The sequence below is a fragment of the Echiichthys vipera genome (assembly GCF_963691815.1).
Source record: "Echiichthys vipera genome assembly, chromosome: 19".
NCBI lineage: Eukaryota > Metazoa > Chordata > Actinopteri > Perciformes > Trachinidae > Echiichthys > Echiichthys vipera.
Window position 1 is genome coordinate 22,472,123 of NC_139844.1, and position 27,670 is coordinate 22,499,792.

The 27,670-nt window shown below is 42.1% G+C and overlaps 1 protein-coding gene across 1 annotated transcript; it reads left to right on the plus strand.

The window, feature by feature from the left end:
* The first annotated feature begins 15,967 nt into the window (after nucleotides 1-15,967).
* fermt1 (FERM domain containing kindlin 1) lies at nucleotides 15,968-26,272 on the plus strand. The gene is made up of 16 exons (XM_083933681.1): nucleotides 15,968-16,002; nucleotides 17,794-17,953; nucleotides 18,588-18,685; nucleotides 19,191-19,326; nucleotides 19,470-19,604; nucleotides 21,344-21,527; nucleotides 21,638-21,740; nucleotides 21,837-21,944; nucleotides 23,162-23,293; nucleotides 23,498-23,547; nucleotides 23,945-24,069; nucleotides 24,431-24,537; nucleotides 24,641-24,865; nucleotides 24,945-25,069; nucleotides 25,501-25,642; nucleotides 25,753-26,272. Exons 2-16 carry the CDS (start codon nucleotides 17,797-17,799, stop codon nucleotides 25,924-25,926), a joined length of 2,001 nt encoding a protein of 666 aa, XP_083789807.1. The 5' UTR covers nucleotides 15,968-16,002; nucleotides 17,794-17,796; the 3' UTR covers nucleotides 25,927-26,272.
* The last annotated feature ends 1,398 nt before the right edge of the window (nucleotides 26,273-27,670 follow it).

Sequence of the window (27,670 nt, forward strand, 5' to 3'; positions counted from 1 at the left end):
TTCATCTGGCTCTGGTGCTGATAGATGGTATAGACCAGAAAGAGGCCAGTGCGAGAAAAAAGGAAGGCTCAGGCCCACTCTGGTTTTCTTTGACATTCACGTAATTTCCTCATGACTGGACTCATATAAAGTACAAGTTAGGACAAAGCAGTCTTGGTGAAAATGCAGTTAAGATGCACTATTATTAAGTATCCGCAGTTGTGACTACGGAAATTGATAAAGTATACTTAGAAACTTATTTTCCTCATTAGAATGGGCAGCATTTAGAGGACCACAGTTTACCAACATTCAGGGGTTGACATTGGACTGAATCTCCGTACTGTCACTGTGCAAACAGCAGGCGTTCTGTTGACTGGGACATAAAATAGTGCTGTTGGGTTTTGGGTTTCCAGAGCGGGATCAGGGCTGCAGTATATTGAGTCCATGTGGGGAGTGCGTTTTTAATCTGAGCCTTACCCACAGTCCTTCCTGTTTCTAATTTGGCGCTGCAGCGGTTTTGTCCCGAGGCCAAGAGCCTCTCTTCCACAGAGTGTCTATTTCCTCTGAAGTGAATAGTAGCAGGTGTGCTGGCCCAAGATCCCTTGGAGAAGTGTGCTTATGAATGGCCCACATCTCACTTTTTCTCGCCTCTCTTTGTTTTCTTTTTTCTTCCTTTCATACTTATTTTTCATTCTGTCTCACATTCTTCTCTCTTTTCCACATACTTTCTTTCTTTCTTTGCTGTTATGTCTTCACCACTCTGTGGTAAATCCTTTGTCTCCTTCATCTCTTCTGATTTTCTTTCATTCTTCCCCATTGCTCTCTTTGCTTCTTTCAAGATCAAGGTGTCGTACTTTGATAAGTCGTAAAGCGGCATCTTGTGCTAATGAAAACAATAAAAGACAACAGCAAGAACAAGGGCAGTACAATCACATATCAACTGGGCCAGACATCGGACATAATAAATCATATAGAACAGTGAAACTGTCAAAACACCCAAATTAGATTTAGAATTAGGTTTATTGGGATTGCCTTTGTTGTGGCCAGCATAACACAAAAATCCTATAGCAGTTACAATCATTACTGTGTGTGTGTGCGTGCATGCGTGCGTGAGTGCGTGCGTGCGTGTGTGAATGAGAGACTCAATCTTCCACACGTAATCAGGCCAGCCTGATCACCAAGAACTCATCCAATCTGTGAGCAGAGGAGACATGCTGTCATGCTGCTTCAACGAGGCACTGCGATTGGAATTAACCTCTAGTGACCTTCACTTCTCCTCCCCCATTCCCCAAAACACACTCCCTAATGAGTTGGGCTAGAAGGGGTGCAGCCTTTGCTGTAAGGCAAATAATAATAATCCTATCAAGGCAAAGTCATATTCTCATTCATCTCTGAGGAAAGCAAGGCAAAAGAAACCATGTAGTTTGCCAATGACTTGTGACTTAACACGGGGGTGAAATATGCCTGCAAAGCCATTAAGGAAATGAGAGTCTAACCAAAGGGTTGTTTAACGGGAACACATGAACTCTTAATGATGTTTGTGTTTTTTCAATTTTGCCTCCACATCATTTGCCAAAGAAGAATTTGGTGTAAAGGTTATGAGGAGTGGTTGCGGATTCTGTTCCCAGAGATTGTGACAAGAGTTCCTAGCACTTCAGACATAAATAAATATTTGTAAGGTGTTATTTTAACCTGTCATTATGTCACTAATAATCAATCCATACCATTTTAATGTACTCATTTGTACATTGAAGAGGTAGCCTTTGACCCTCGGGTAACAATGGAAGCTCTCTAGCCTCTGTTCTTGTCTCATTCCCCCGCCTGCTTTTATGATTCTCTGCCAAAGCCAACCACAAGCATTTACGCTTCAAGCCATGGCGTTTCCGGCATCTGCGCACGCAAATGTTTACACAGGATGTTCAAACTTGATGCAGATTAAACAAATCTAATTTGGAGGCTGAGTTCAATCACCTCCTTTATTTCAACGTTAAGTAGATGAAGAAGGGGGCCTACCATTTCCAAGTGCGTTGGGTTGGGGGAATGACACCAGTAAGTCCAGAAAGTATTTTGAGAGTATATGCGGATAGATGTCATCCACTAGTTCCCACAGGCTTGCATGTGGTTGGATTTGCTCAGTGTGGTGTAGGGTATTTTTTCAAAAATCTCCGGCTCTCCCTGGCAGAGAGTTGTGGGCCTTCGAAGGGCCCATGGGTAGTTTGGCATTGGTTCTGTTCCCACACTTATGGTGTAAACGGAGGCCTGACTTTGTGCTCACATGCCCAGACGAAGCACACGTAGCACAATTCAAAGTTATAAACTTTTCCTTTTGCCAGGACTTACATCTTACATCAGATAATCACTGATTACTTAAACTCAGGAAACGCAGTATAGTTCAGATGGCAATCGTGCCAAGTTCACGTTCTCATATGGGAGAGTAGACAGCCTCCAAGTTTGGCTGAGGGCTGGCCACAGGCTTGCTGGCTCAGTCCTCTGTTGAAGCCAAGCTTCAGCTCCATGGGTTCAGGATTGGGATGGGAAATGCTACAGAAGACTGGACAATCTCTGACCTTTTCACAAGTACAAAGGGACCTTCAGAAGAGTCATTTGTTCAACAGGATTTTTAATTGCTGCTCACTCCAAATAAAGCCCTGAGTTTGGCTTGTGTTTGTCTCCTCACCTGGGTCCTCTTTTGCAATTGGGAGGGGTTTTGACCTTGTGCGGCACCTGTTTGGCTAGTGCCCGGCTGCCCATCTGCTCCTAGCTAATGCATCCATCCCAGTTCTATGGTGCATTCAGGATGGCTAGCTGTCCGCCTAATTGTATCACATTCTCCAGGCTTTGTCCTAGCATTCCCTCGCCAGCCAAAGGTTGCCGAAATCTCATCCGCCACATCAGAGGGGCCCTATTAACCCCTGACCCCTGGTTGGTGTGTGTGGACAAGGTTGCTCCTCACACCCAACTCCGGGCCCATTAACACGTCGCCCCACAGCAGAAAAACTATTTTGACGGGCTGTAATTGGCGCTAAGTGACGGTGGACAAAGGCCCCCTCTGTGCTGCCTGCTGGACTGAGCAGTACTGACCACTCTCTGAGCTTCACGCTTGACATTTCCTTTCTGAGTCCGATGTGAGAAGAGAGGAACTGGGGAAGCCCCTTCCTGCACCACCACCTCCTCCATTTCTACATCCCTTCAGCCCCTTCTGCTATGTACCATGGTGTTCCTTTGAAAACATGAGATAATGAGGTTCTAGTGGGGAGAGCTGGCCAGAGCAGAATTACATGGTCCAGATCTGTGGAGGCTGATTAATCGAATGGCGGGTCATTCCTTTCAGAGCCAGCCTAATTAGTTTATGTTAGCTGGGGAAGGTCAGGGGGCGTGTTTGACTGAGGCCTTTTCTTTAAATGCCACAATGGTGTGATGATCTGTGGATGCAGGTGCAGCAATCGGCTGCTTTAATGTTGCTGAGCTGCTTTGGATATTGGTTGTACAGTTGAGTTGCAAACTTGCAAAGACAATGAGGTCTTTTATTTGAGAGTATATGGCATTTATAAACCAGCCATCTAGTTGGCCTTTCAAGTTCATTAGCCATGAACTTAAATGGTATAACACTCTACAAAAAAATCAGGGAAAAGCCCTCAGTACTGTATGTGGGACAGTGGTTAAAAATCTGAAAAGACTGAAAACCAGGACTTCCAAACAAATAAAGACTTCTAAAAGAATAATTTAACTGGTAGTCTTGGCCCGCATTATTGTGTCGCAAAAGTCCACCCCGTGAATTATAAACCACTTAAAATGAGTCACTCTGTTAGTATATAGAAACCCCTCCTCATTCAATCTTATCACCATTTGCCTTGACTGAATTCATATTTATAGCAAATGCAAATCCCTTATATAATTGACTATGATCACAAATTTCCCCCATGCTGTGTACAGCTTGTGTCTTTAGCGACACTCTGAGGGAATCCAGCAAGGCGTTTCTCACACAAATCTGTATACTTAAGACAGGTCTAACTCCCTTCCCCATAGACCATGCCATGCTCTCATCCCCGTATTTAACAGCCTGACGTCAGACAGGAGCAGAGGAGGCAGCAGAGGAGACTTTAATACTAAATCTCTCCCCCTGTCATTACCGGCCTGTGTGACCGCCTATCAGAGGCCCTTGAGTGATGTGGGAAACCCTGGGCCCTGTCCTCCCAAAGCCTGTAGGCCAGGCCGCCTGTTCTGTCCAAACCAAACTGAAAACTACAGGACAGGCACGGCTAGGGTTGACATCAATGAGGCGCCGGGCTCTTTATGCCCACTCTGTGGTCAGGAGTAGAGAAGCCTGGATATTAATCTCTCTCTCTCGTCTTTACTCGCATGCTTTCTTCCTCTTTCCCCTTCTCACCACGCAAGCTGTATTCCTGGGCTCTACATCCCATTAGGGCTAAATCAAATGAAGGCAGGGACTGTTCATTTTGATAACTGCGGCAATTGAAGCTGGAGGAAGTATCCTCTAAAACACTGGGGCTGTGGATGGGAGGTAGAAAGAAATTAATGATCTGGCCGAAGCCTGGAACCGAGTGATGGATAGTACCAGCAGCTTAAGCTGAGGTCTGGGTTATTTTTCTATGTTAATCTCTCCATTAATAATTGCCTGGACTGTTTTGCTTTAACCTAAATAAGTCAACCACACCTTCCTTGATACTAAAGACCACTAAAGACAACCACATTCTTATTGAATCCACACACAGATCACTGACATGTAATGGTACCATAAACCATCCACAGCATTAAAGTGACTGACAGCTTATTTACATAGAGTAGAAATATGAAAATACAAAAATAATTATATGGCTCTTATACTGTATAATATTATAGTAATATTGTTTTGCTGTTTCCAACACCTGTGAACAGGGAAAAAAATAACCCAAACATGCCAACTCAGTCGGTCAGTCCACCAGCCCATGTGATGTGGGTCTTTATAAGAGGACACCTGCAGCACGAAGCGTCCCCAGTCGGCTTTGTGAAAGCCTCTGAACTGGATGGGGGACAGAGGGGAGAGCCAGAGGGCCAGACCCAGGTTTGGCCCCGAAGGCCTTTACTATCACTCCAGTCCACGGGTTGCCTTTGGCCTTGCTAACTGTTCCATGAAATGGGCCCCCAGGAACAGTGCAAACCTCCCAGAAACAGGCTGTTCACTGTTAGCCAACAGTGCTCCCTTTGTGTGAAAATTGTCAAAGCTGGCCCTTTTCTGCACCGGTCCTGCCTTTCTTTTGAGCCTCAGCTGTGAGCAAACAAAGCTGGCTTAAAGGTTTGCATGACGGTTAGCTAGCTAGCTGGCTTGTCGTGTTAGTGTTTGTGTGAATGAGAGCAATGGAGTTTGTGTTTCCTGTGTTCTGCAGGTGGGGCTTCAATGGCTAATGAGAGAAGAGCCGGTCCTTTCTCCACTGATGAGGCCATAATAAAAACCAATAACCCTATTTTTTTATGGTTAGTGGCGAGTGTAGCTTAAGGATTCATAATGTCATCCAAATTAAACACTCCTTAGTGCCTTAGTGGTTCTTGGGATTATTCTTAGTTGAAAGGTTCAGTGCAGGCAGCTAAGCGGGCTCTAAGCTTTCCAAAAATATCTGACTCTAGGCACTGACCATTTCAAATTTGTGTCATCCACGGTAAAATAATAAAATCTAGGAAAAAGTCTCTCATTAGACAGCTTTAACACCAATGTTGCTAGGCTCAAACAGTTGTTTACAGACAATAGTGTTGTGGGTAAATACAGAGTTGTGAAAAAGTGTGGTTCCAGCACTGAAAGAAAATCCTAGAATATTCCTATAAGGACTTGTTTTTGTCCCTTCGCTGTAACCTTACAGAATATCTTTATATTAGCGCATGATATTCATCTGTCACTCAAATTTGTATTTATACTGTTTTTTATTAAGTACACTTTAATCTAATGTATATTATATAGTATCCACTCAACAATGCATGTATAATATTTCTCTCACACAGAATCAGTATATTATAGTCACTGTTTGGTTTGTATGGTTGTTTATCCTCCTGGCTTGTATCGCAGTTTATTTTGCCATCTCAGTTTGAGGTTCTCCAAATAAATAGGAAAGGATCTGCTTGCTAGTTGGCTGTCACAGGTGGTGACGCTTTAATCAAACTTGAACAGTCAGCGAAACACTGTCAGTGTAAACATTACACAGCAAAGTTAGCGTTGCCAATCCCAACATTGCTGTAATTTATAGCAATAACAACTGATTCTGTTACCTACTAAGTGAATTCATAGCACTGTGATCTGTCCTATCCACCAATTCTAATTCTTAACCATCATATTGCATTTTTTTAATGCTTTAGAGTAAAAACTGAGAAGAGAATAGAAATGAATACTTGAACAGATGCATAAATCATCGTCCATTTATCTCTTTGCAGAGGCAGACAACACTACTGTCATCTTAAACTATATTTAGTGTGTTGTCAGAGCATAACTTGAGAAGGAGGAATCTGACATTCATTCAAACATTTATTAAATGCTATTTGTTATGGGGTTTTAACTGTGGTTGAAATGGTCCGTCGAGCCACCACAGTTGTGGGTTGCATGGACTCCTTATAAGATTAACTTTTAAAGCGTGTGTAACACCAAGAAGCTATACAACACTACAAAAATGAGCTATAGTTACAGCTTCAATGGCAAGGATAAATGCTTCAACATATTTATTAAGGGAGATAAACTTTGCTAAAGCAGCTTTTTCCTTTTTTTCCCCCTTTTGGATGGAAAGGAAAACCAGTAGCACTTGGTTTAACCGCGTTTCAGTTTGCATAATTGTTCCCAAGGTTGCTGTTTTTTATTTCTAGGCTTTCTGTGCCAATATAATTCAATTTCTGTGGCCAAGCCAAATATTTGCAGCACAGCTTACGCTTCTAAACTGAGCTGTACTTTGGGCAAAAGAGGTTTGCCTTGCCAACAGCACTGCACGGACGCGGCAATAAACAGATTCACTGCCCATCAACAACAACTCTGCTTTTAATCCCACGGTCATTCTCATTACATTCTGTTGTGTTATAAGTTCTTCAGCGAGTGACAGGGCAAGCACACAATCGTCCAGGTATTGAAGTTTTATTGCACTTTAATCCACACCTTGCATTGCACTGAGCTATGTGTTGGATGGTTTGATGGTAAACCGACTGTTTACTACTTCTTAGGAACAGATGACACAAACTGGAGGGAGTCAGAGTCATTTACAGTTAGTTAAATTCCCCGCTGAGAGGCCTTGCTAAATGCTTCTTCCACAGACCTTGCTGGGAAATATTTGCAATGGTTTCCATCCAGATCTGGGTCACTCGGTTCCACATTCACTGCACAGGTGAGCTGGAGCAGGTTTGTTTGGCATTGGTCTTTGGCTGTCCTTTCCTTTCCACAGGGCTGGGAAAGCAGCACCACATACAGCTTGCGACAACAAGAGATGCTTTTGTCTATAGCTTACCACGGCGAAATGACACCGCTAAGCCGCCTGCTGCCAATGTTGTCCAGGTCTCCCAGGACAGTCCCCGGGGGCTACGAGACCTGCTGCGGGCCAGTCCAATAGAGGCAGAAGGAGAGTGAGAGCCCTCGGGAGAATAGGTAACTCTGTCAGCCAGCCGTGCTGCTGCAGCATGCAGATGAAAACAACCTCTTTCACATGGAGTGTGTTTTGGCTTCCAAGGCTGTAATCATGGATGATTAGCCTAAGAACTCAATTCCGAGCTGGGACTATTCCTTATTCCTGTCACACTGTCAGAAATTATATTTACCTACCACTTTTCCCGACTGTCCCAAGACATAAAGGGCGACTTGACTGATCAATGTAAATCAAGCAGGTGTGTGATATTGATTTAAATATTAAAACGTTAAGTACACCTCATTTCAATGTGCGTCGTGTCCAGGAACACGCAGGTGATCTCATGAATAGTTTCAACATAGTTATAGATGTCGGGAAGAAGGATTTAAAAAGAAAACATCTCTACATTACTCTAATCATTCATTTAACTGCATATTTTAATTGGTATTCATTTCGTTTTTCGACAAGAATTTGTCAACAACCTTTTTTCCCATGACTTTCCGAAACAGCACCGACATTATGAAACACTGACTCGATATCAACATGCAATATCGTTGACGAAAAAAAGACTAAATTGTAGTTTAGAGAATAAGAAGTTAACCAAAAACTCTTCCCCTCTCTCTGTCAATCTCTCTCAAACACACCTGACACACAGTGTGCACTGCAGAGCACAGTCCTCGTTTCAACCGTCGCCAATTGTGCCACTATAATGCATAAAGTCTGTCGTTTGCGGGTCGGGTTTGGGTGGCTGGTAAACGCATATTTTTGCATGTTGAGCAGTGTGGATTGGTTCTCATAACGGGCCGGGTGGGTGCGACTGACCCATGCGTCACTGATGAGCAGTCAGGAGGACTAACTGCAAAGCAAATCATGCAACCTGAGTTTTTCCATCAGATAACGTTCAGATCAAATCTTATGTGAAGTAAGTTTGACTAAAATGAAATAAAAAATATCCAGGGTTCGAATGTGACCTGCGGCCCTTTGCTGTGTATCATCCTCTCTCTCACCCTTTTACTGTCACTCTTCAGCTCCTCTAAAAAACATTCATCTTTAAAAAGAAAGGACAAAGACTACATTTTAAAATAGCTGACAAATTAAGAGAGAAAACATTTTTTGACTAAAATCAACACTGATTTCAATAAATACTATCACAAAAGTAAATTTGTTTTTTTATTTAGATGTTACTCATCTCCTCTGAACACTTGTTTTCGTTTAAATTTACAGTCTCAAAGTGTCAAAACCACACCAACAAAGTCATTTTGCAGACTAATGATCCTCTTTGAACACCAATCACATCTACATAAAAAAAATACTGTACAATGTTTTTTTCTATAAATGTCCAAACTTCATCAAAGCAAACTGGGAATATATAATGAAATGCGTACAAAGAGTCTTCACTGGTTTGTAGTTGGTTAATGACTCAAGCAGCGTGACATGTTACGAATGCTGATGTCACCCGTGGCCAGATCATCACCCCACAACAGGTGCAGCCTTCCCTCTCTTCCCTCTCCTCATAGTCATCTTGCTGCAGCTTGTTTTCCTTCTGCATGTGGAAAACATCTGCATAGGTGGTCCCTCTTTTCTCCCCCACCCCCCCCCCCTCTCTCTCTCTCAACCCCTCTCATTTACTCCTACCCCTTTATTCTGTCTTTCTGTCCCCTTATGTCTTTCTCTTTTGATGCCGGAAAAGGGAAGTGCTGATTGTAAATATGGAGGTGTCAGCGCCAGAAGAAACGGCCGTGTATTTCTGGATCCGAGCTGCGAGGTTGACCGAAGCATATTTTTATCATGAAAAGCCAACATGGAATGGGATGGCCGTGCGCAGCTGCTGGTCTAATTTGCTCTAAGCATGTACAAATAGGACGGCCCACACAGACCATAAAAGTGGAGTGGAGGTTTTGCTCAACGCGGCACTTTTGTCTGACCAGAGGCACAGGGATGGCTTCCAAAGAACAAACAGATCACAAAAGAAAAGAGAAAACACAGGCACACTCGCTTGATAGTTTGAAATACAGTAGAATAACACAGAAGGGTACAGACTACGGCTGATTCAGTGTTAGTCCATAAGTAAACAGTGTTTTCAAGCAGTGTTTACTAGCACAAGTTCCGTATCATATCGAACAGCTACAATGATCACTGTTCGTTTTTCAGGAATCGTGCCGCCTGAATAATACAACAACGTAATATCACTGTTCTTTGTTAAACTTTTCTTACTTCCTATGTTTGTGATACTATTTTTTTATTGAGAGAGTCAAGGTCAGTGGCTGTCAGAACGTATATATATCAAACCCTTATGTATATATTTTTTCAACAAATTCTCGAGGTTGTTTCCCACCTTCAGAGCTGCACCTATGTCCCCCCTGTTCGTTCTCCATACATTTTATTGCGCCATGGAAAGTTTTATTTGCTCTTGAGCAATTTGCTCTGGAAACCCCCTGTAGATCCTATGAGTACTGTACGTTTGTAGGAGCGCACATACACACACACACACACACACACACACACACACACACACACACACACACACACACACACACACACACACACACACACACACACACACACACACACACACACACACACACACACACACACACACACACACACACACACACACACACACACACACACACACACTTAATATGTCTGAACGGGGTTCCCCTTTAGACCGGATACATAACTAACTTCAAACAGTAAACTAGGTGCTAATGAACTGGATCCTGACAGGGTTTGCTTTCCGTGAGCACAGACCCACCCCACAATGGATCCATTCACAGGATTTCAGCCATGGAAAGTGTTGGTAAAGTAATCCTGCTAGAGTTTATGTGACCTTTTCTAACTCTCAGTACGTCTTTCTCCCCTTAGGCCTTTGAGGCTCGGCCAAAAACAACACTGACCTGCATCAGCTGATACAGGCAGAGGCTACCCACATTTGCATGTTTCAAAATGGCACCCATTCACAACCGGTTGGCAAATTGATGTGGGGAGGAAAGGAACACAACGCCCCGCTTCCTCTTACGCCGTACCTGTGAGATCAGTCACAGCAACTTCAAGGCCAGTGTCAAGGGTTGTTTCTTCCACGTCGGGGCTGTAGCACAGGACGTGGCTGGATGGCATCGAAACGCTTCCGTGCACATGTGGCCAAATCACCTAACATCCTTCTGCACATAGGACCTGCAAGAAAAGGTGTTATGTTATCTTGAACAGAATACGGATAGTGTTACCAATGTGTCGCTGTGTGCTCTGACAGCGATGCATATGGCTTTATTCAACACATTTGATATTCATACAGGCAGACACACTTTCATACACACCTGCTGCGACTGACAAGACAGGATAGAGACAGTTAAGATTGCCTTTCATTATAAATTCTGCCAATGAATCATATCAGTGAACTCATCAGGCTTATTATCTGGAAAAAACGCCATCCGTCCGTTTTTCTTTCTTTCGATTTTAGACTACCAAAGTAGCTGCCTGAGGTGAATGATTACCATCTATCCATATGGCTGAGCGCATCTATATCTTCTGGGCAGCAAAGGGATGAAATACTGCCAGTGACAGGTAAAGCGATACTCTGTAATGGAAGTTGTTTTACAGTAGCCACTTTTCAGAAAGAAGTGCAATATTTAAACATGTGATATCCCGTTCCAAACCACGGTTCAGAACAGCCTCTCCTCTAAATGTGAGGGTCACACTGCGCTGACAACCTGTATTTATGGCTATCTGACCTGACACCATGAAAAGTTTTATTTCCATCAGATGTTTCCATGCAAGGAGAGGTGAACAGAAAAAAAAAGAGATATCAGTCTTGGCTGTGTCATATGGAAAGTTCGAATGTAATTGAAAATGCATGCACTTTTTGCATGTTTCAACTTCTCTTTCATTTTTTTTAAATGTCAGTATTTTTACAGCATTAACCCTGGCAATTTTATAAGCTTCAATGGAAACATCCACAAGGCATGGACGTAAGACGCCGTTTACTGAAGCACCTTTTGCTCCACCCACATAAATAAACAATTAATTTTAGAAATAAAAGAGCCTTTATGCCGAGCCTTCACTGCGGTGCAGGGATTACAGTCTATCTGAGGAGGGGTAATATTTAGGAAAATATCAACACATACAGTCTGTATTTAGTCAATCACTCTGCTCTCAGTCATAGATCATCTCGTCCATCACACCTGTGCTGCTCGACTCTCATCACGACAGAATTTCACATTTCACTGACATTTGTAAAACAAATAACCTGCCAGGTGCGGGTTGTCCTTTCTTGGGTTTTTATTTTTCTATTTGAACAGGGACTGGTGTGGAATTTCATGGTAGCTATGGAGGTCAGTGGCTTAAGAATAAATCAATTCCCATTAAAAAAAAAAAAAAAAGAAAGTCAGAAGCAGAACAAAGACATGACTTTGACAGCCTGGAAGAGTGAAAATAAATCAAAGCTGCAACACTTTGCAAGCCATAAGGCAGTGTAGCCTTCGCTCCCCAGAGCCCTGTGCTGTCAAGAGCCTCTCTTCCAGTGCTGTTTCTCAGGCCTCCTGACCCCCTCAGTCCTAGTCCCACAGGATAAGACTCGAGGTTTTGTTGGGTTGTAGAGGTGAGAGCGTCCAAGGGGATGCAGGGGCTGAGGTGAAGGGGATGTGGAACGCCGAAGTGAGCAGTGGTCGGTAACCTTATGAAAACAACACCTTTGAACAGTGTTTACCTCCGAACCCATATTAAGTCATGGATGAGGCCTCCATCGACACGTCAAAGAAGGCGGTGAGGTAAGTTAGTTTCTTGTTGTATTCATTACTCCCTCTCCCCTATCCTACCTCCCCACTACATCCCTAGAAGAACAACCCCCCACCCCACCTCACCCCGAAAGCATGGGGCTCGACGGCATGAATGGGGCATTGTGATGCGTCTCCGTCACGGCAGTGAATGTTTTCACTTCCATTTGATCCGTCGGCGAGGCTGCTAATTGGGTAAGCGTGTTCCCAGGTCACAAGGAGGTTTCTCTTTCCATAAATACAGAAAACCGGCGAAGGCTTCTACAGATGTTGTTTCCCACCCGCTTCCAAGTAGGTTCAGACCAGCTTCAGGCAGTAGATGTAATTTATTGTGTCTAAAACCACAGTCCAAAAAATTTCCCTCTCTCTCTCTTTCTTTCTCTTGCGCCTCATCACTCTAAAGACTGCATTTTATCATTCTCCCAGGCACCGTGGTAAAGCTAAGTTCATATTTGTCCTTTCCTTTAGCTTGGACTGTGTGTGCTGTGATGCCATTAGGACCACAGGTGTCATGATGACATGGACATGGTGTTACTTTGTCTGTACTGCATCCAGGCATGACAGGTCCAAATGATGTTATTTTCCATGCGTCTGTCCACCAATGACACAGTTTATGAGGCTCAGAGTTTATTTGTTTGTTTTTGTCATGGAATTTACATTTCCTGTCTTACACGAGGACTCAAGACGACCTTGTGTGCCAGCACTAAAGACTGAGCTGGAACAGAGAGCTTAGGCAGACACTCAGGCATGTTTGCCACACTTCATCTGTAGGGTGTGGTCAAAATGATCAAGTGGTCAAATAAACTGTCCATCAACTGGAGGTTTAAGCTATTGTATTTACATGCACCCAACATGCTTGAGTGTCCTTACCAATTCTAGGGCTGTTCTACTGCAGTTCACTCTGGCATCTGTCCCCCCTGGATGGGACAAATAAAGAGACAAGTTCCCCATTTAATAAATAAAGTATGATGTCATTCTATCATAAAATGAGATGCCATTCCAGACGTCACCTGAGATGGTTTGTGGCATGGCTTCACAATCACAACTACAATCTAGAAACATAAAGTGACTCAAAAGTACTTTCACATTTGTATAACCATGTTCCATTCTTCATATAATAACTTGGGTGTCAATTGATTCCTCTTACTTTCTTCCAATCAGAAAACTATTATGTGACGAAAGGGATGATAAAGATATTTTTTAAATATCAATACAGACTTGAATTTGCCCATTACAGCTCCTTTATAGTTCCGTGCCATAAAACATACATATAAAGAGTAAATACAGAGTTAGAGCAAACAGTGGCCCATTTCTAAGCCAAAGACATGGAGCGCCTTTCTCTCAAAAGAGGTTCAGAAGCTCAGGATCTTTCACTCCTCCAACTGTAGTGTGGTCAGCTGGCGCCACTGTGTGGCCGCAACATAACTTCTGCACTACAGTTATAGGACTTAATTTACTTACTTAGAAAAATGTTTATTAATATCTCTCAGCAGAAGCAGGCAGTCATACAGAAGGATCTCTTTAATACAAAAAGACTAACACTAACAGTATAATATTCATCATTTCCAGTTACAGTATGACTAATAATAACTAAAAGTTTATTGCACTTTGGTTGACAGTGCAAATGACTAAACAGAAAATGTATTTGTCTGCCAAGACCTAAATAACATGACTTTTTGATTGCTTGACTAAGGGGCGGACACAATAAGGTATTTAAATCTATTAAAAATACAGAGTTATCTTAAAATGTCATTACATTTTCAACTTTGATCAGTGCTCCAGTTGTCTAATTACCCCTGTTATTTGTTGTGAATGAGTCTGAAGTCCCCATCTAGTCATAGTATTAATTTTGCTCCAGCCAAGTCAAAAAGGATCTTACCGTTATACACCAGGGGGTGGCAGGCTGCACACATGGACTCCCCTCATGAGCAAGTGGCTGTAACAGAAGCAAAGTCCACATCATGCTGCTGAAGAAACACACCCACACACTGAAGTCTACAAAACTGACTATAAGTAAGTGTGGCTGACTGGCTGTCAGAGGAATGCCATCTGTGTAAATGATAAAAACGCTAGTCATCAGTTTGTGTTATTGTAGTTTCATAAACTGGCAAAATGTGGAAAAGACCAACTCAAGTGATTCATCTTGATTTGCTCATTGGACAGGGTGTGGGTGGGCTGATTCATCTGAGGTAAACTATTATTCACATGTTGTGTGACGCTCTCTTTAAAGCCACTTATCGTAAACTGGAGCAAGGAACCTTTATACAATATCTTTACTTACAACTATCATGTTTAAACGTATCCAAATTCAGTTCCCATTGTTTTGTTTCCCCTGTAATGTCTTAAACATCCGATTAAAACTAAAAACTTTTCAAAAAACGTTCTTAAAGTGTGTGTCTTAAATATTTTAAGACACAGAGCAACCTTCTATCGATCCATTAATCCATCAATCAGCCAGTCCCACCCGGCCAGTGAAAGACCAAACCTGATCACATTATACTTTATATTATTCCCCAAAAAATTGCTATTCTGTCACAATTTTTGGTGTTTTGAATAAAACTTTTTTGTTATAAAAATGTCTGTGATGTATTGTTCTCAAAATACAAATGAGTGATACATTGATTTATCTGAAACCTACTTGAGCTGTCATACTGACTGATAGAAGGGGATAATGCCTTGCCGTAAGTATGTACTATGTACTTTATTTATTTTTATTCATATATGTATACCATACCTTAATGTAGTGTCACTGGAGCCTTGCCACTTGCCACAAATATGTTTATAATGTTTTTGAGAAATGCAAATTCAATTTTCCTATAAGAAGTTGTAATGTACTGTATTGTTCTAAATACAAGAGAAAAAATGAAAACTTCATAAAACTGCCTATTTTTTTTTACTAACCACCATTTTCATTTGGTCCATTTCCTTCAAATTTGGCTTAATTTCAAATGTATGCTACAAGGAAAGCACCTTGATACACATTAGTTTTGTTTAGTTTTAATGCTAAATACCAGTTAAAGTTGTTTTTAAGTGAACACGCATTAGCTTACTGCTACTGCTATGTTGTTAAAGTTAGCACACTGTGACAGACAGGCAGTGTTAGCATAGTTTTGAATGTTTATGTTCATTTTTGGGGCTAGTAGAAGAGAGTGCTGAGTGAGCTGGGCCAGTTTTTACTTATATGTGGTTCCCCTGGCAAGAAAAACTAAGTCAGAAGTATAAAGAAAATATCTACTTTTAATTTAATATATTGTTTATCAACCGAAAATATAAGAATGCCTCTATGACAAACAGCCTTGAAAATATAACCTTAGGGGAAAAACAGTTGCTGAAATCAACTTAGCTCATCTTAGCCCACCCTCTCCTGCTCATGAGGCTAGCCTGTGTCATGTAGAGTCACACCTATAAGTCATTTTAATTGAAGTATATTGAACTAGTTTACTAAAAGCAATGTAGAAGTTGCTTTAATTCATTTAACCCCAAACGTTGAACCGTGTGAACGCGACAGACCCACCTTTGCTGTGAAGTGTGACCCGCCTGCCGCGGCCCCACCTCCCGTCTACCTGTCCGAACGGGGCGGGGCTTGCTCCCCAGCGAGCCTCGCTTCTGGTTCATTCCGCTCCACAAGAGACTTCTAGGAATAGCTCACCGGCAGAACACTTTGCATCAAGGTAAGGGCGCCTTTTGTAGCCTTGACTTTGTTAATTTTATGGGCCATTGTCTTTGTCTTTGTCTGGGCTTTGAATACAGCAGATTTTGTTCCTGAGGACCAAAACAAACCCCATCATATGAATGGAAATGGTCCAGTTGGGGCTTGTGTGTGGTAGGCCTACACAGCAGAAAGTTAATGGGTAATGTGTAGGACTTTATTGTACTATTATTGTTATCCTAAGGCTGGGCTGACACTGTGCTGTATTCTCTCAGTGTTGTTTATGGCTAGAAAGTAAGGCCTGGTACTTGATAGTCATTGCCAAAGGGTCCACTGTCAGCATTTGTGTGTGTGTTTCAGACCATTTGCCTCAGTATGAATGATTTTTACAATAAGAAGGAATAAGCGGTGCTTTTGGACATTGTCCCTTAGATTAGATCATGTGTGTAGTTGTATTGTAAAGACTGGGTTATTGCATTTTTCATGGAGTGTACATTTCCTTTTACAATGCTGCATTTCTCCAAAATTTCTCCAAAATTAAGCTCTTTCAATGCAGTTCTGGTCAGCAAGTAAACACCTGTAAATTAGGAATAGTAGGTTAAACACTGTTCATGTTGACTACCTTTTAAAACAGTATATGTGCACTATACGCCGTTGCATATTTTGTATGCAAAAATAGATTTTATTTTCCATTGTTTGCATTTTGATGAGGCCCAAATGACGTCCTTGCTCATTTCGTCACCTTTTTGGTCTTTTTTTCCAGCTAGTGTAATATCGTGGAAGTCAATTCATCACGCTCTGACACATCTCAACAAGCCTTCCCTCAACAGGCATGCGAGCTCAAACTTTTAACTGTACCCTGCAGCTGCATAGGGAGGGAGCAGCACAAATACAGCAGAGTGTGTTCATTAAACCTAGCCTCCCGGCAACACAGTTTTCACACAGTATACATTTCCACTGGGCTACCCAGGACAAATGAAACAGGTATTACTATTGATAGTAAGTTTAGACGAGTGTGTGGGTGCGTGCGTGTGTGTGTGTGTGTGTATGTGTGTGTGTGTGTGAGTTGGCATCTCTTTGTTCACAGTTTCAGAGCTCAGATGTGAAATGAAGGAGAGAGATTGGTGCAGTGTGTGCAGATTGTTGTTTTGCATGGTCTCTCCTGCAGCAGAGTCGTGTCCCTGCCCGTCACACATTCCACAGCCGTACCCTCCCTGCTCCTCCCTGCTCCTCCTACACTCTTCTCCTCTTTCCTACCTGCCTGATATCCTTCATCTATTCACTCTGTCTCATAGTTAAAATACAACATTGTTATGCCATCGTGTGCAGAGGTGTACATCTGTGTTATGCCTGCTGTGTTAACTGTGTGTTATGTGGTCTCGTCTATTTCTTCCTGCTGGCACCAGCCAGTACATCTGCCAGTCTGTGCATTCACTGATATCTTATTTATAAAGGTATCGGCTGAGGGGAATACTTCAGGGGCTGCGGTATTACTGCAGAGATACTGCAGAAGAAGCATGGTGAAAATCTGTTCAATTGCTGGCCACTGAAACACATAGTTCTTTGTTTGTTAACAGTTGGCCAAGATAATTTGGATGTTCCCACAGGATGTTGAGAAACACTTAATCCCCTGATTCATGCCTACATCCCAGATGTTTCCTAATCTTACAAACACAAGAAAAAAATCATATAGTTTGTGGAATTCCCCTGCCATGTGATTAATTAGAGATTGCAGAAGGTTTTTCCATTCCAATATTCTTGTATTGTCTGTCCTGTCTATAACATATGCACATTCTTGCATCTGCCTTTTTAGAGCATGGCCAATATCACAGCGGCCGAGTATGGGGAAACATCATGGGAGCTGTCCGTGCAGGTGGATCAAAAACATGGAGATGAGTCCATGAAATTTAAGCTGAGGGTGAAGGGAGACTTGCACATCGGAGGCCTCATGCTTAAGCTGGTGGAGAAGATCAGTAAGTGCCAGTGAAAAACTGTTGGAATCTAATCTATCACACTCAATTTTGGTTTGTTTACCTTTTAAAAGCTTGCATCCATTCGACTTTGTTTTAAGCACAGTGCTTCCACCTCCCCCTGCAGGTCAGGTAAATAGAGCCGCACCCTTGTTTGCCCTGCATTTTTCCACACTACGCTGCCATTGTTTTGCCACAATGCATTGGCTCGGTAGCCCTAGGGGCCAAAGTTCAGTCATGATCTGACCGGATATCTCGCAGGTCTCCATAAATTCAGAGTAGATAGCATGAAGGCAACTTTAATAAGGTGGTTTCAACAGCATGAGACATAATATATGACTAGCTTGTCATCAGCAGACGGATTTCAGCCCAGCCCAGCATGATGTCAGGTACACTCATAAAACCACACTTTAATCATGCTCAGCCACCTACACAACAGTAGGTACAGGACGTGTTTGTGTGGGTAGCAGATGTAGTGGTTGTTGTTATGGAACCAGAGCTCCACCTCAAGACCCTTAACACTTGACATGTAAATTTGAGCTATAACCTTGGGTTAGAGCTGCCCTTTAAACCTGTGATACGACAGTAACATGGTAGTAATAATGGTAGTAATGTGTTTGACATAATCTGCCTGCAGAGGCTCCGCAGGACTGGTCAGATCATGCCCTGTGGTGGGAACAGAGGAAATGCTGGCTGCTCAAAACCCATTGGACCTTGGACAAGTATGGAATTCAGGTAATATGTGGATGCCAAAGAGATTTGATATGTTTATATATATAATTTTACTGTTTTAATTCCAAAACTTCCTAGAAATATATTTTGTGTGTGTGTGTTTGTGTGTGTTTGTGTGTGTGTGTGTGTGTGTGTGTGTGTGTGTGTGTGTGTGTGTGTGTGTGTGTGTGTGTGTGTGTGTGTGTGTGTGTGTGTGTGTGTGTGTGTGTGTGTGCCTTTGCAGCTGCAGGCAGGGAAATTCATCAGTGTGTGTCTTTGCAGCTACAGGCAGGGAAATGCATCAGTGTACAGAATGAGTCCAATGGACATTTATGTGTCAAAATTAGGCTTGCTATCTATTTCTGATGTGCATTATCTACACTGCACATGTGAACATCACTCTATAATACATAATACTCTTTGAATACATACATTCCACAGACAGGGGTAGTTCCATTAACCCAGATAAGGTTAATGTAGGGTTTCTGAGGTGTGGTTCAGATTTCTAAACCATCATTTTTCTACACAGGCTGATGCTGACCTGCGCTACACACCGCAGCACAAACCCCTGTTGCTGCAGCTCCCCAATATGAAAACCATCAAAATGACTGTCAGCTTCTCCAGTGTGGTCTTCAAGGCAGTTGCGGAGATCTGTCGAGTACTCAGTGAGTTTCTCTGTCCTTTCTGATGGCACTGTCTCTTTGTTCTTGCTGCTTTTGTTAAGATTGAGTGCGTCTAAGACAGTGAAAATCTTGATCGATCTAAAAAGAAGACTCACCCTCCTTCCATGCTCCTCCGTGTATTTCAGACATCCGAAGATCAGAGGAACTGTCCCTGCTGAAGCCTCCGGACGATCCCTCCAAGAAGAAGAAGAAAGACAAGAACTCAGCACATAATGACATCTGGGACATCGATTTACTTAGCGGGGGACCGGGCGGCACAGGTACTATAAAACAAAAGCGTTTATTCTAACCAAGGCCAAAAACAAAAGTTTCACAGCACAGAAGCGCATAATCTAATATCAAAAGCAATCGGCATCATCTGTGACAAGATTCAGGCGAAAGAAAAAGATGCACATCAACTGGAAAGACACGTAAATGTTACTATTAACAGGCAATTTTGATGCTCTGTGTTTAGAATGCTATGGTGTTCATTTAGCTTACTACAAGGTCATACTACTGTTGATATAATCTTGTTATATACTGTATTATATTATATTATACTATACCATATGATCCCATATTATATAGATATTCTATTCTGTACTACTACTCTTATACTATTACCACATTACTGCACCTTAAACTAAGTCTCACTTCCCTCACTGTCATAATGAGTCACCATATTACACTAGATTACACTGACTTGCACTCATTCTATCATATTAATACAGACAAAAGTATCAGCCCAGAGTCTGTTACTTAATTCCATAACTAAATCATGTATTAGTCTAATGTTCACCAGTGTTACTTAATCAGCAGCACTCACCTTATCACGTCATCTGTCTCTTTTCTATAGTTTCTATTTTACTCTATTCTATTAATCTAAATACAATTAAAATATTTAAATATCTTAGTTTATGTTCCTCTTAATATATATATCTGTTACTTTCTATACTTATATGTACTTTATTTATTTGCTGTTGTTTCTTCTACTGCTGCCACAACCAAATACGTAAAGTGTCTGATCTTGGCTAAAAGTCCAGTTTTTTTAAATATTAAGCTCATAGAAGATTCATTTTTAAGGATTCATTGATTCATTTGATTTGTTTGATCCATTTAAAACTAAAGTTGAGTAGCTCTTTCTCACTGCAGACAAACACAGGTGTAACAAATAACATAATTAGTTGCTGCATAGCACGATTCATTCATCGTTATCAGTTCCACTTGGGCTTTTTTCTGAAAATCAGCTATGACTAAATTTATGTCCGCAGGAGATGCATGATGTCTGTAATTCGACGCGTTCGTATTAATGTCCACAGCCCCTGAAAGGGATAGCATCTTTATTTCTATGAGTTGCTTTTGCTGGAGGAGGAGAAGAAATAAGAAACTTGAGAGAGTAGAGTGCTGCAGAGATCTGACAGGCCACAGTTTTCATCAGTGACATCTGAAAGAATTGTTCAGTATGCTGCTATGGTTCTTCTGGATTTCCCCAACACGCACTGAGTATCCGGTTCAGACTCTCCACCAAATTAAACATCTCTCTAATTAAGACCTTAGATCTCTGCTGCCTTTAATGTCGACCCGGTCGGTACCTTTTTCGAGTTCCTTCATGCATTATTTTGTTTTGCTTAACCTTTCTTTGAAACTTGTATCCTAACTGGTGATATATCTTTTATATTTTAAACCTCCTCTACAATCTTACAGTGAGTTGATGAGCCTGTGAATGTTCCCATTTGTCCAGGTCGTCGTTATCCCCGAAGCAATTTCAGTCAAAAGCAACTGGACTTGTTTATTTGCCTAGGAAAACGTTTCACCTCTTATCCAAGAGGCTTCATCAGTTCATTTACGCAGCCTGGTCAGTTGCTTTTGACTGAAATTGCTTTGGGGGAAGTGAGTTGCTCTCACCTTCAAGTTTAGCTGCCATTACAGTTCCGTAAAGTACACTATTTCTATTTAGGTACTGTGAATCATTTTGGCTAAGCCTAGTTTAATCATGTATCTACCATTCTCCTCAAACAAGGCCCTATGTACAGTAAAACCATGACCGCCACCTACGACCCAGAGAATGGGATGCCGGTGTCTGCCACGAGCCTTTGGTTTGGAGAAAATCCTCTAGCCGAGTCCCAGCCCAACCTGCCGCCTGCTGAGCTGGCCAAGATGTACCAGTCGCTCTCGCTAGTGGACAAAGCAGTCAACAATGCAGGGTAGATGAAAATACAGGATTGTTTGCTCATTGACTTGAAGCTAGTGTTCATTAATGTTGATGATATTTCTAACCACAGCGCTTCTTTCTGGACGTTGCTTTGATTGACAGGTGGTTGAACTCGTCTCGTTCTCTCATGGAGCAGGACATTCAAGATGAAGACAAGCTATTGCTTCGCTTCAAGTACAACGTCTTCTTTGACCTCAATCCTAAAGTAAGAGACCCAAAATTTGAAAATATTTTTGACTTGGTTTGAAGGGTTTAGAAATTCATTTGAGTCTTGTGTGTGCTCGTGTTTTTGTGTTTCTAGTATGATGCTGTCAGAATAACCCAGCTGTATGAACAAGCTCGCTGGTCAATCCTGCTGGAGGAGATAGACTGCACTGAGGAGGAAATGCTGATGTTTGCGTCATTACAGGTGAACAACATACCATCGCATGCCATCGTCGGATTTTCCATGTCTTTATTTTATAAAGGAGGTTGAGGTGTAAATACTGTGAAAGTATCAAAACGTTCAATCCACAAAGAAACGCACACAGCCCGTATTCAGAAACTCTGTCTGTAAATGAGCCGTCAGGACGTCTGTACGGTTGTAATGTCACAACTAAACTATACATAGGTAGAAAGTTAGCAGCTACAGTGCCGTTACAGTCATTCCCCAGCTGCAGTGATGTTGCAGAGACTCCAAGAATGCAGATGCGCAAAGACCCGGAAATGCTGACCAATCAGAGCACACTGGGCTTTCTTGGGAGCAGGTCTTAAAGAGACAGGCACTAAAGCTAGTGTTTCAGACAGAGGTGGAACAAAGGTTTATTCAGACAGGCAGTGTGAGAAAAATAAAGTGCTCTTTGAACATTAAAGCAATCAAACATGTTATATTAGAAACCAAAAATACAGGTATTAACCTGAAAATAGCATAATACCACCCCTTTATACACTTACATGCATGTTTTAATTTAAGAACCAAACTAGCTTATGGCACTCTTGATTTAAATTGGCTTGTTATCGTGAACCACAGTTATCCGTAGGGCACGGTAATGTGGCCTAAATAGGCTTTAAGTACAGTATATGGGTGTCTCGGCTCAGAATATTATCCATCCGGGAAAGAAGGTTTGGTCTAAAGCAGTGCAACGACGTGTCAGGACATGAGAAAGATCCCACTGGAGAGGGAGGAAGGGAGGGAGAGGTAAAGAAAGAGAGGTACAGGCAGAAAGATTGAGAGTTGGGAAAAGTATTAAGGTGAGAAATATCATTCCCCATCAGACACATCCTCTCTAAATAACTAATTGATTAACATGATAAGTGTGGCAAAGTTCTCGCTGTGCCTTTCTCCGTGTGTAATTTTCAGCCCATCTCTGATCCGTTCAGCTGGTATTTTGCAACTGCTGGGACGGTGATTCAGAAATCACAGGGATTCAATGAGTGATCAATGTTGCACTCACCTACACATTGGTGCACTGGCTGGCACACAGGGCTGCGCTCAAATCTCCCTGTGACTCACGCCTGCCTTGCATAACCTCTTAAGACATCATGATTTGTACTTACTCAAATATTCGATCATTACTTATAAGAAAAATCCGTTGAGCATTTTTCCAACTTTTGAAGTAAAAAACATTGATTTTCTTTCATTTCCAGTATCACATTTGTAAGCTGACTTTGTCAAGCGAACCACTCGACCGCTCCAACGAACCAGAAATCGATGAAGTAGAGGCCGCCCTGTCCAACTTGGAGGTGACACTTGAAGGCGGACTGCCAGACCGAATTCTGGTAAACACATTCTTTTTTTTTTTTTTACGAGGTTTTATGGTGCGGGGAATATGAACTGTAATTTTCAGGTTTTCAGCTCTGTTACAGTACAACACCTGTTTTTAAGCACCAGTGATAGGTAGGCCTCTGATGATTGCATGTCCTGACACGATGATGTCAGGAGAAGACACGGGGAAATTCACAGTTGTTTGTCCCGCCCCTCAGGAAGACATTACAGACATTCCAGAACTGGCAGATTCCCTCCGGCTGTTTAGGTAACCCCCTCTTTGTTCCTATCATATGAAGATGCCATTATTAATAACTGCAGACAAATCTCAAATATCTCGATTTGGAAATGAAACATTGCTGTTCACCTGTCTAGTGCCCTTAAATTAGCCTTATTTAGTGACATGCGGCTATAAGGTGATTTATGGAACAAGGGTAAAATATTCTACATGTATGTATATATATTGTGTATTTATGTATCTGATATTGCATTGAATCTTCATGGCTTATAGGCCATCTGATAATTGATTAAAGGGAAACAACCTTGTATGCATCTCATAAACCTCTTAAGAATTTATGCTGTTTCACCTTCAGTCTTTTACTCTGAGGTATCGAGATCATGTTGCAAGCAAAAATGAATCCGTATTTTTTCTTTTCTGTTTCCAGGCCCAAAAGACTAACGCTGCGGCCGTACAAAGAGTACTGGTTTGTATTCAAGGACACCACCATCTCCTACTACAAGAACAAGGAGAACTCCAGTGGAGAACCCATAGAGCAGTTTCACCTCCGAGGTCAGTGAAGAAGAATGATGTGGAAAAACACTTCTTAATGTCTTCTGTATTGTTGAGGATGAATAACCCTGTAGGCATTCCCATGATGTGTGATTATGAGTTTGAGCGCCCCCATAAGCATGAGCAATACTCTATGAAGAGAACCAAGATACCCTCATTATTTAATAGTGGATAGAACTTTACAGATTATTTTATTCTGCCACTGGTAATGAGAAAAGTAGCAAATATCAACTCAACTTAATAGAAGTTCAGCCACGTTAACTGCCGTTTTATTCTGTGATGCCATCAGCCGATCTGTTATATCTTCCTGTTGTATTTCTGCACTTAAATTGACTACTATCTCTTCGTCTTTATTCGACAGGTTGTGAGGTAGTCCCTGATGTCAACGTGACGGACAAGAAGTTCGGCATCAAGCTGCTGCTCCCAGTCGCTGACGGGATGAATGAGGTGTACATCCGATGTGACAATGTAAGGCCCCTTGTCCATGTGCTTATGAGCATTTTCGTTTTTTAAAATCCCTGTAAATCATGCGTGTAAATGCGGGCTCACACTGTAACTGTAACTGCTGCAGGAAACGCAGTACGCCAAGTGGAAAGCTGCGTGTATCCTGGCCTCCAAGGGCAAGACAATGGCCTACAGCTCCTACAAGTCCGAAGTGAGGAACATCCAGTCCTTTCTGCAAATGAAGAACCTGGCGCCCCCTCCTGGTCAGGCCGCTCCTGACATTGAAGCGATGGACATGAATGCAGAGTGTTTTTTTTCCCCGCGCTACACCAAGAAGCACAAGACCAAGCAGGTCTGTCTAAGGGTTAAGTTCATCACTGTCATCACAAATATATATATTTACCAAATCTGCCTCTGGTGATTGTTTCAAGCTAACCGCACGTATCCTGGAGGCCCATCAGAACATTGCGCGGCTGTCTCTCATGGAGGCCAAGATGCGCTTTATTCAGGCCTGGCAGTCGCTTCCAGAGTTCGGTATCAACTACTACATTGTCAGGTACAGTGTGTATATTTAATATATTTAGGCATAATACACATTCATTTCAATGTTTTTTAGGAATGACGGTTAGTACTGTCGCCTCACAGCAAGAGGGTTCCTGGTTCAAATCCCGGCTGGGGCCCTTCTGTGTGGAGTTTGCATGTTCTCCCCTTGTCTGCGTGGGTTTTCTCCGGGTTCTCCGGTTTCCTCCCACAGTCCAAAGACGTGCAGGTGTTCGGTTCATTGATGACTCTAAATCACCCGTAGGTGTGGATGGTTGTCTGTCTCTGTTCGTCTCTATGTGTCCTGTGATAGACTGGCGTCCTGTCCAGGGTGTACCCCGCCTCACACCCGATGTCAGCTGGGATCGGCTCCAGCCCCCCACGACCCCGACAGTGACAAGCGGTTGAAGATGAATGAATTTGTTTTTTCTTTTATTTGTTTATCAGATTCAAAGGCAGTAAGAAGGATGAGATTCTGGGGATCTCATACAACCGTCTGATTCGTATTGACATGTCCTCTTGTCTGCCCGTCACCACGTGGAGGTTCGCCAACATGAAGCAGTGGAACGTAAACTGGGAGATAAGACAGGTGAGGGATTGTTGGGTCTATATATTACAATTTTAAGTTGCCTCTTCATTCAGGGAAGCAGTTTTTTAGGCATTACTTCAGAGACGTGAATATTTTGTACGTCGTTCCAGGTGACCATAGAGTTCGACCAGAATGTGTCAATAGCCTTCTGCTGTTCGAGCTGTGACTGCAAGGTGGTCCACGAGTTCATCGGCGGTTACATCTTCCTCTCCACAAGATCGAAAGACCAGAACGAGACGCTAGATGAAGAACTGTTCCATAAACTTACTGGAGGCCAAGAATGAGAAATAAAAGCCTGTGCTACATGTGTTGTGTTACAATGTGAACGTACAGCATCTGTCTACTGTAGCTATGGTAACCCTTAACACTGAGCAAATCACGGCCAAAGAAAATGTGAGCGTGTAAATGTAACATTTTCAAGAGCATCGTTTTTGTTGTCGTATTGTATCCTGCTGTGAACAGTTATAGCAATGTACCCTGCACTAGAAGAATAATGGTTGATGTAAATATGTAGTCAAGAATCTCTGAAAACACGGACGCGTTGTTGTTCTTTTATAAGAATTAAGCCTTTTTTAGGTGAAGAGATGTTCTCGTTTCAGACAGAAAAAAAACATTTTGTAAAAACTGATTAAAGGGTGTTTTTTTGTACTTTACAACTCGTTTCACGTTTGTTTATTTGCTGCAACGGAAACTGTTACTTTTACATCGAAGGTTAAACTTAATTCACAGACCGTAATGAGCTTTCTTGCTTACAATGATGAAATATTATCACAAATATATTCTGCGCTTAGAAGAAAGAAAGAAAACAGAATTCATGGTAGGCGTAGTCACACGGCTTTGACTTTAATATAACACATAGGTTTGGACTAATTCAATTCAATTCTATTTATAGTGTCGAATCATAACAAAAGTTATCTCAGGACACTTTACAAACAAGGTATAGACCACACTCTATGACTTATTTAAGATTTACATAGACCCAACAATTCCCCCGTAGAGTACGGTGGCGTTGAAAACCTTCCCAAAAACACGCAGGAACGTCAGACAGACCCAGCTCTGTGGAGGACGCACATCTGTCTGCACCGGTCGGGGAAGAAGAAACGGAGAAAGAGAGAAAAGACGCACAGATGGACAGAGAGAGACAAAGACAGACACAAAGACAGAGACAGACACACTTCCAGTAACTATAATAATATCTATAGTAATGTGAATATGACTTATGTGTTATAGCGGTTAATACAGCAGAATAGTAGGAACAAGCACAGCTAAGGTTATAGATTATAATAGTAGCAGGAAGCGTCATGCAGGACCACAGTAGCAGGCACCACCACGATCAGCAGAGACCTGAGAGACTAAAGTCACAATGAGTAATTATCTGATTGTAGTTGGACCATTGAAAAGATGAGACTCAAGATGTCTCCCAGGTTGCATCATTTCTTTCACTTTCTGTTATTTCCTTTTGAATAGGGTTCTCCCTTCCAACCGCCTCAGCGCTACACTGCTGCACACTAACGGTGGGCAGGTGGAGTTGGCACAACGTTTAAAGGCAGTCATAAAAGACCAGATTGCGGCCCCATGGTAGGAAATAAAATGCAACCACCCAGGCTGGGTGATGACGTGGTCACACATCTGCCATGTTTTCACACTACACACTGTGTTGGAATGTAATCCAGCAGTATCAGCTCCCGTGTTACTTTTATAGAGCTATACAAAATACAGTCCAGCCTGAGATCTATATCGTGTTCAGGAACATGTCATACAATGAAAAATTATATATATATAAATATATTCTCAACATGTCTTGGTCTGGCTATGATTAATGCACATCATCGTTTTTCATATATCCATGGTATGGTGAGTGGGAAACAAAACTAGTATTTCCTGATTTATTAAGCACTTAAGTGCAAAACTAATAAAAAAGGATGCGAGGGTCAGAGCACACATACATCTACTCACTGGGACAGGACAACAAAGGGTGCTATGTAGTCATGTCCACTTGATAATAATATATTATAATTAAATAATCTA

What these genes read in the sequence shown, in the direction of transcription:
- fermt1 (XM_083933681.1), top strand. Translation starts at nt 17,797, where the DNA reads ATGGCCAATATCACAGCGGCCGAGTATGGGGAAACATCATGGGAGCTG. An exon ending in GACTGCCAGACCGAATTCTG is followed by an intron (nt 23,294 to 23,497) that starts GTAAACACATTC and finishes CCCGCCCCTCAG; the next exon opens with GAAGACATTACAGACATTCC. An exon ending in AGAGCAGTTTCACCTCCGAG is followed by an intron (nt 24,070 to 24,430) that starts GTCAGTGAAGAA and finishes TTTATTCGACAG; the next exon opens with GTTGTGAGGTAGTCCCTGAT.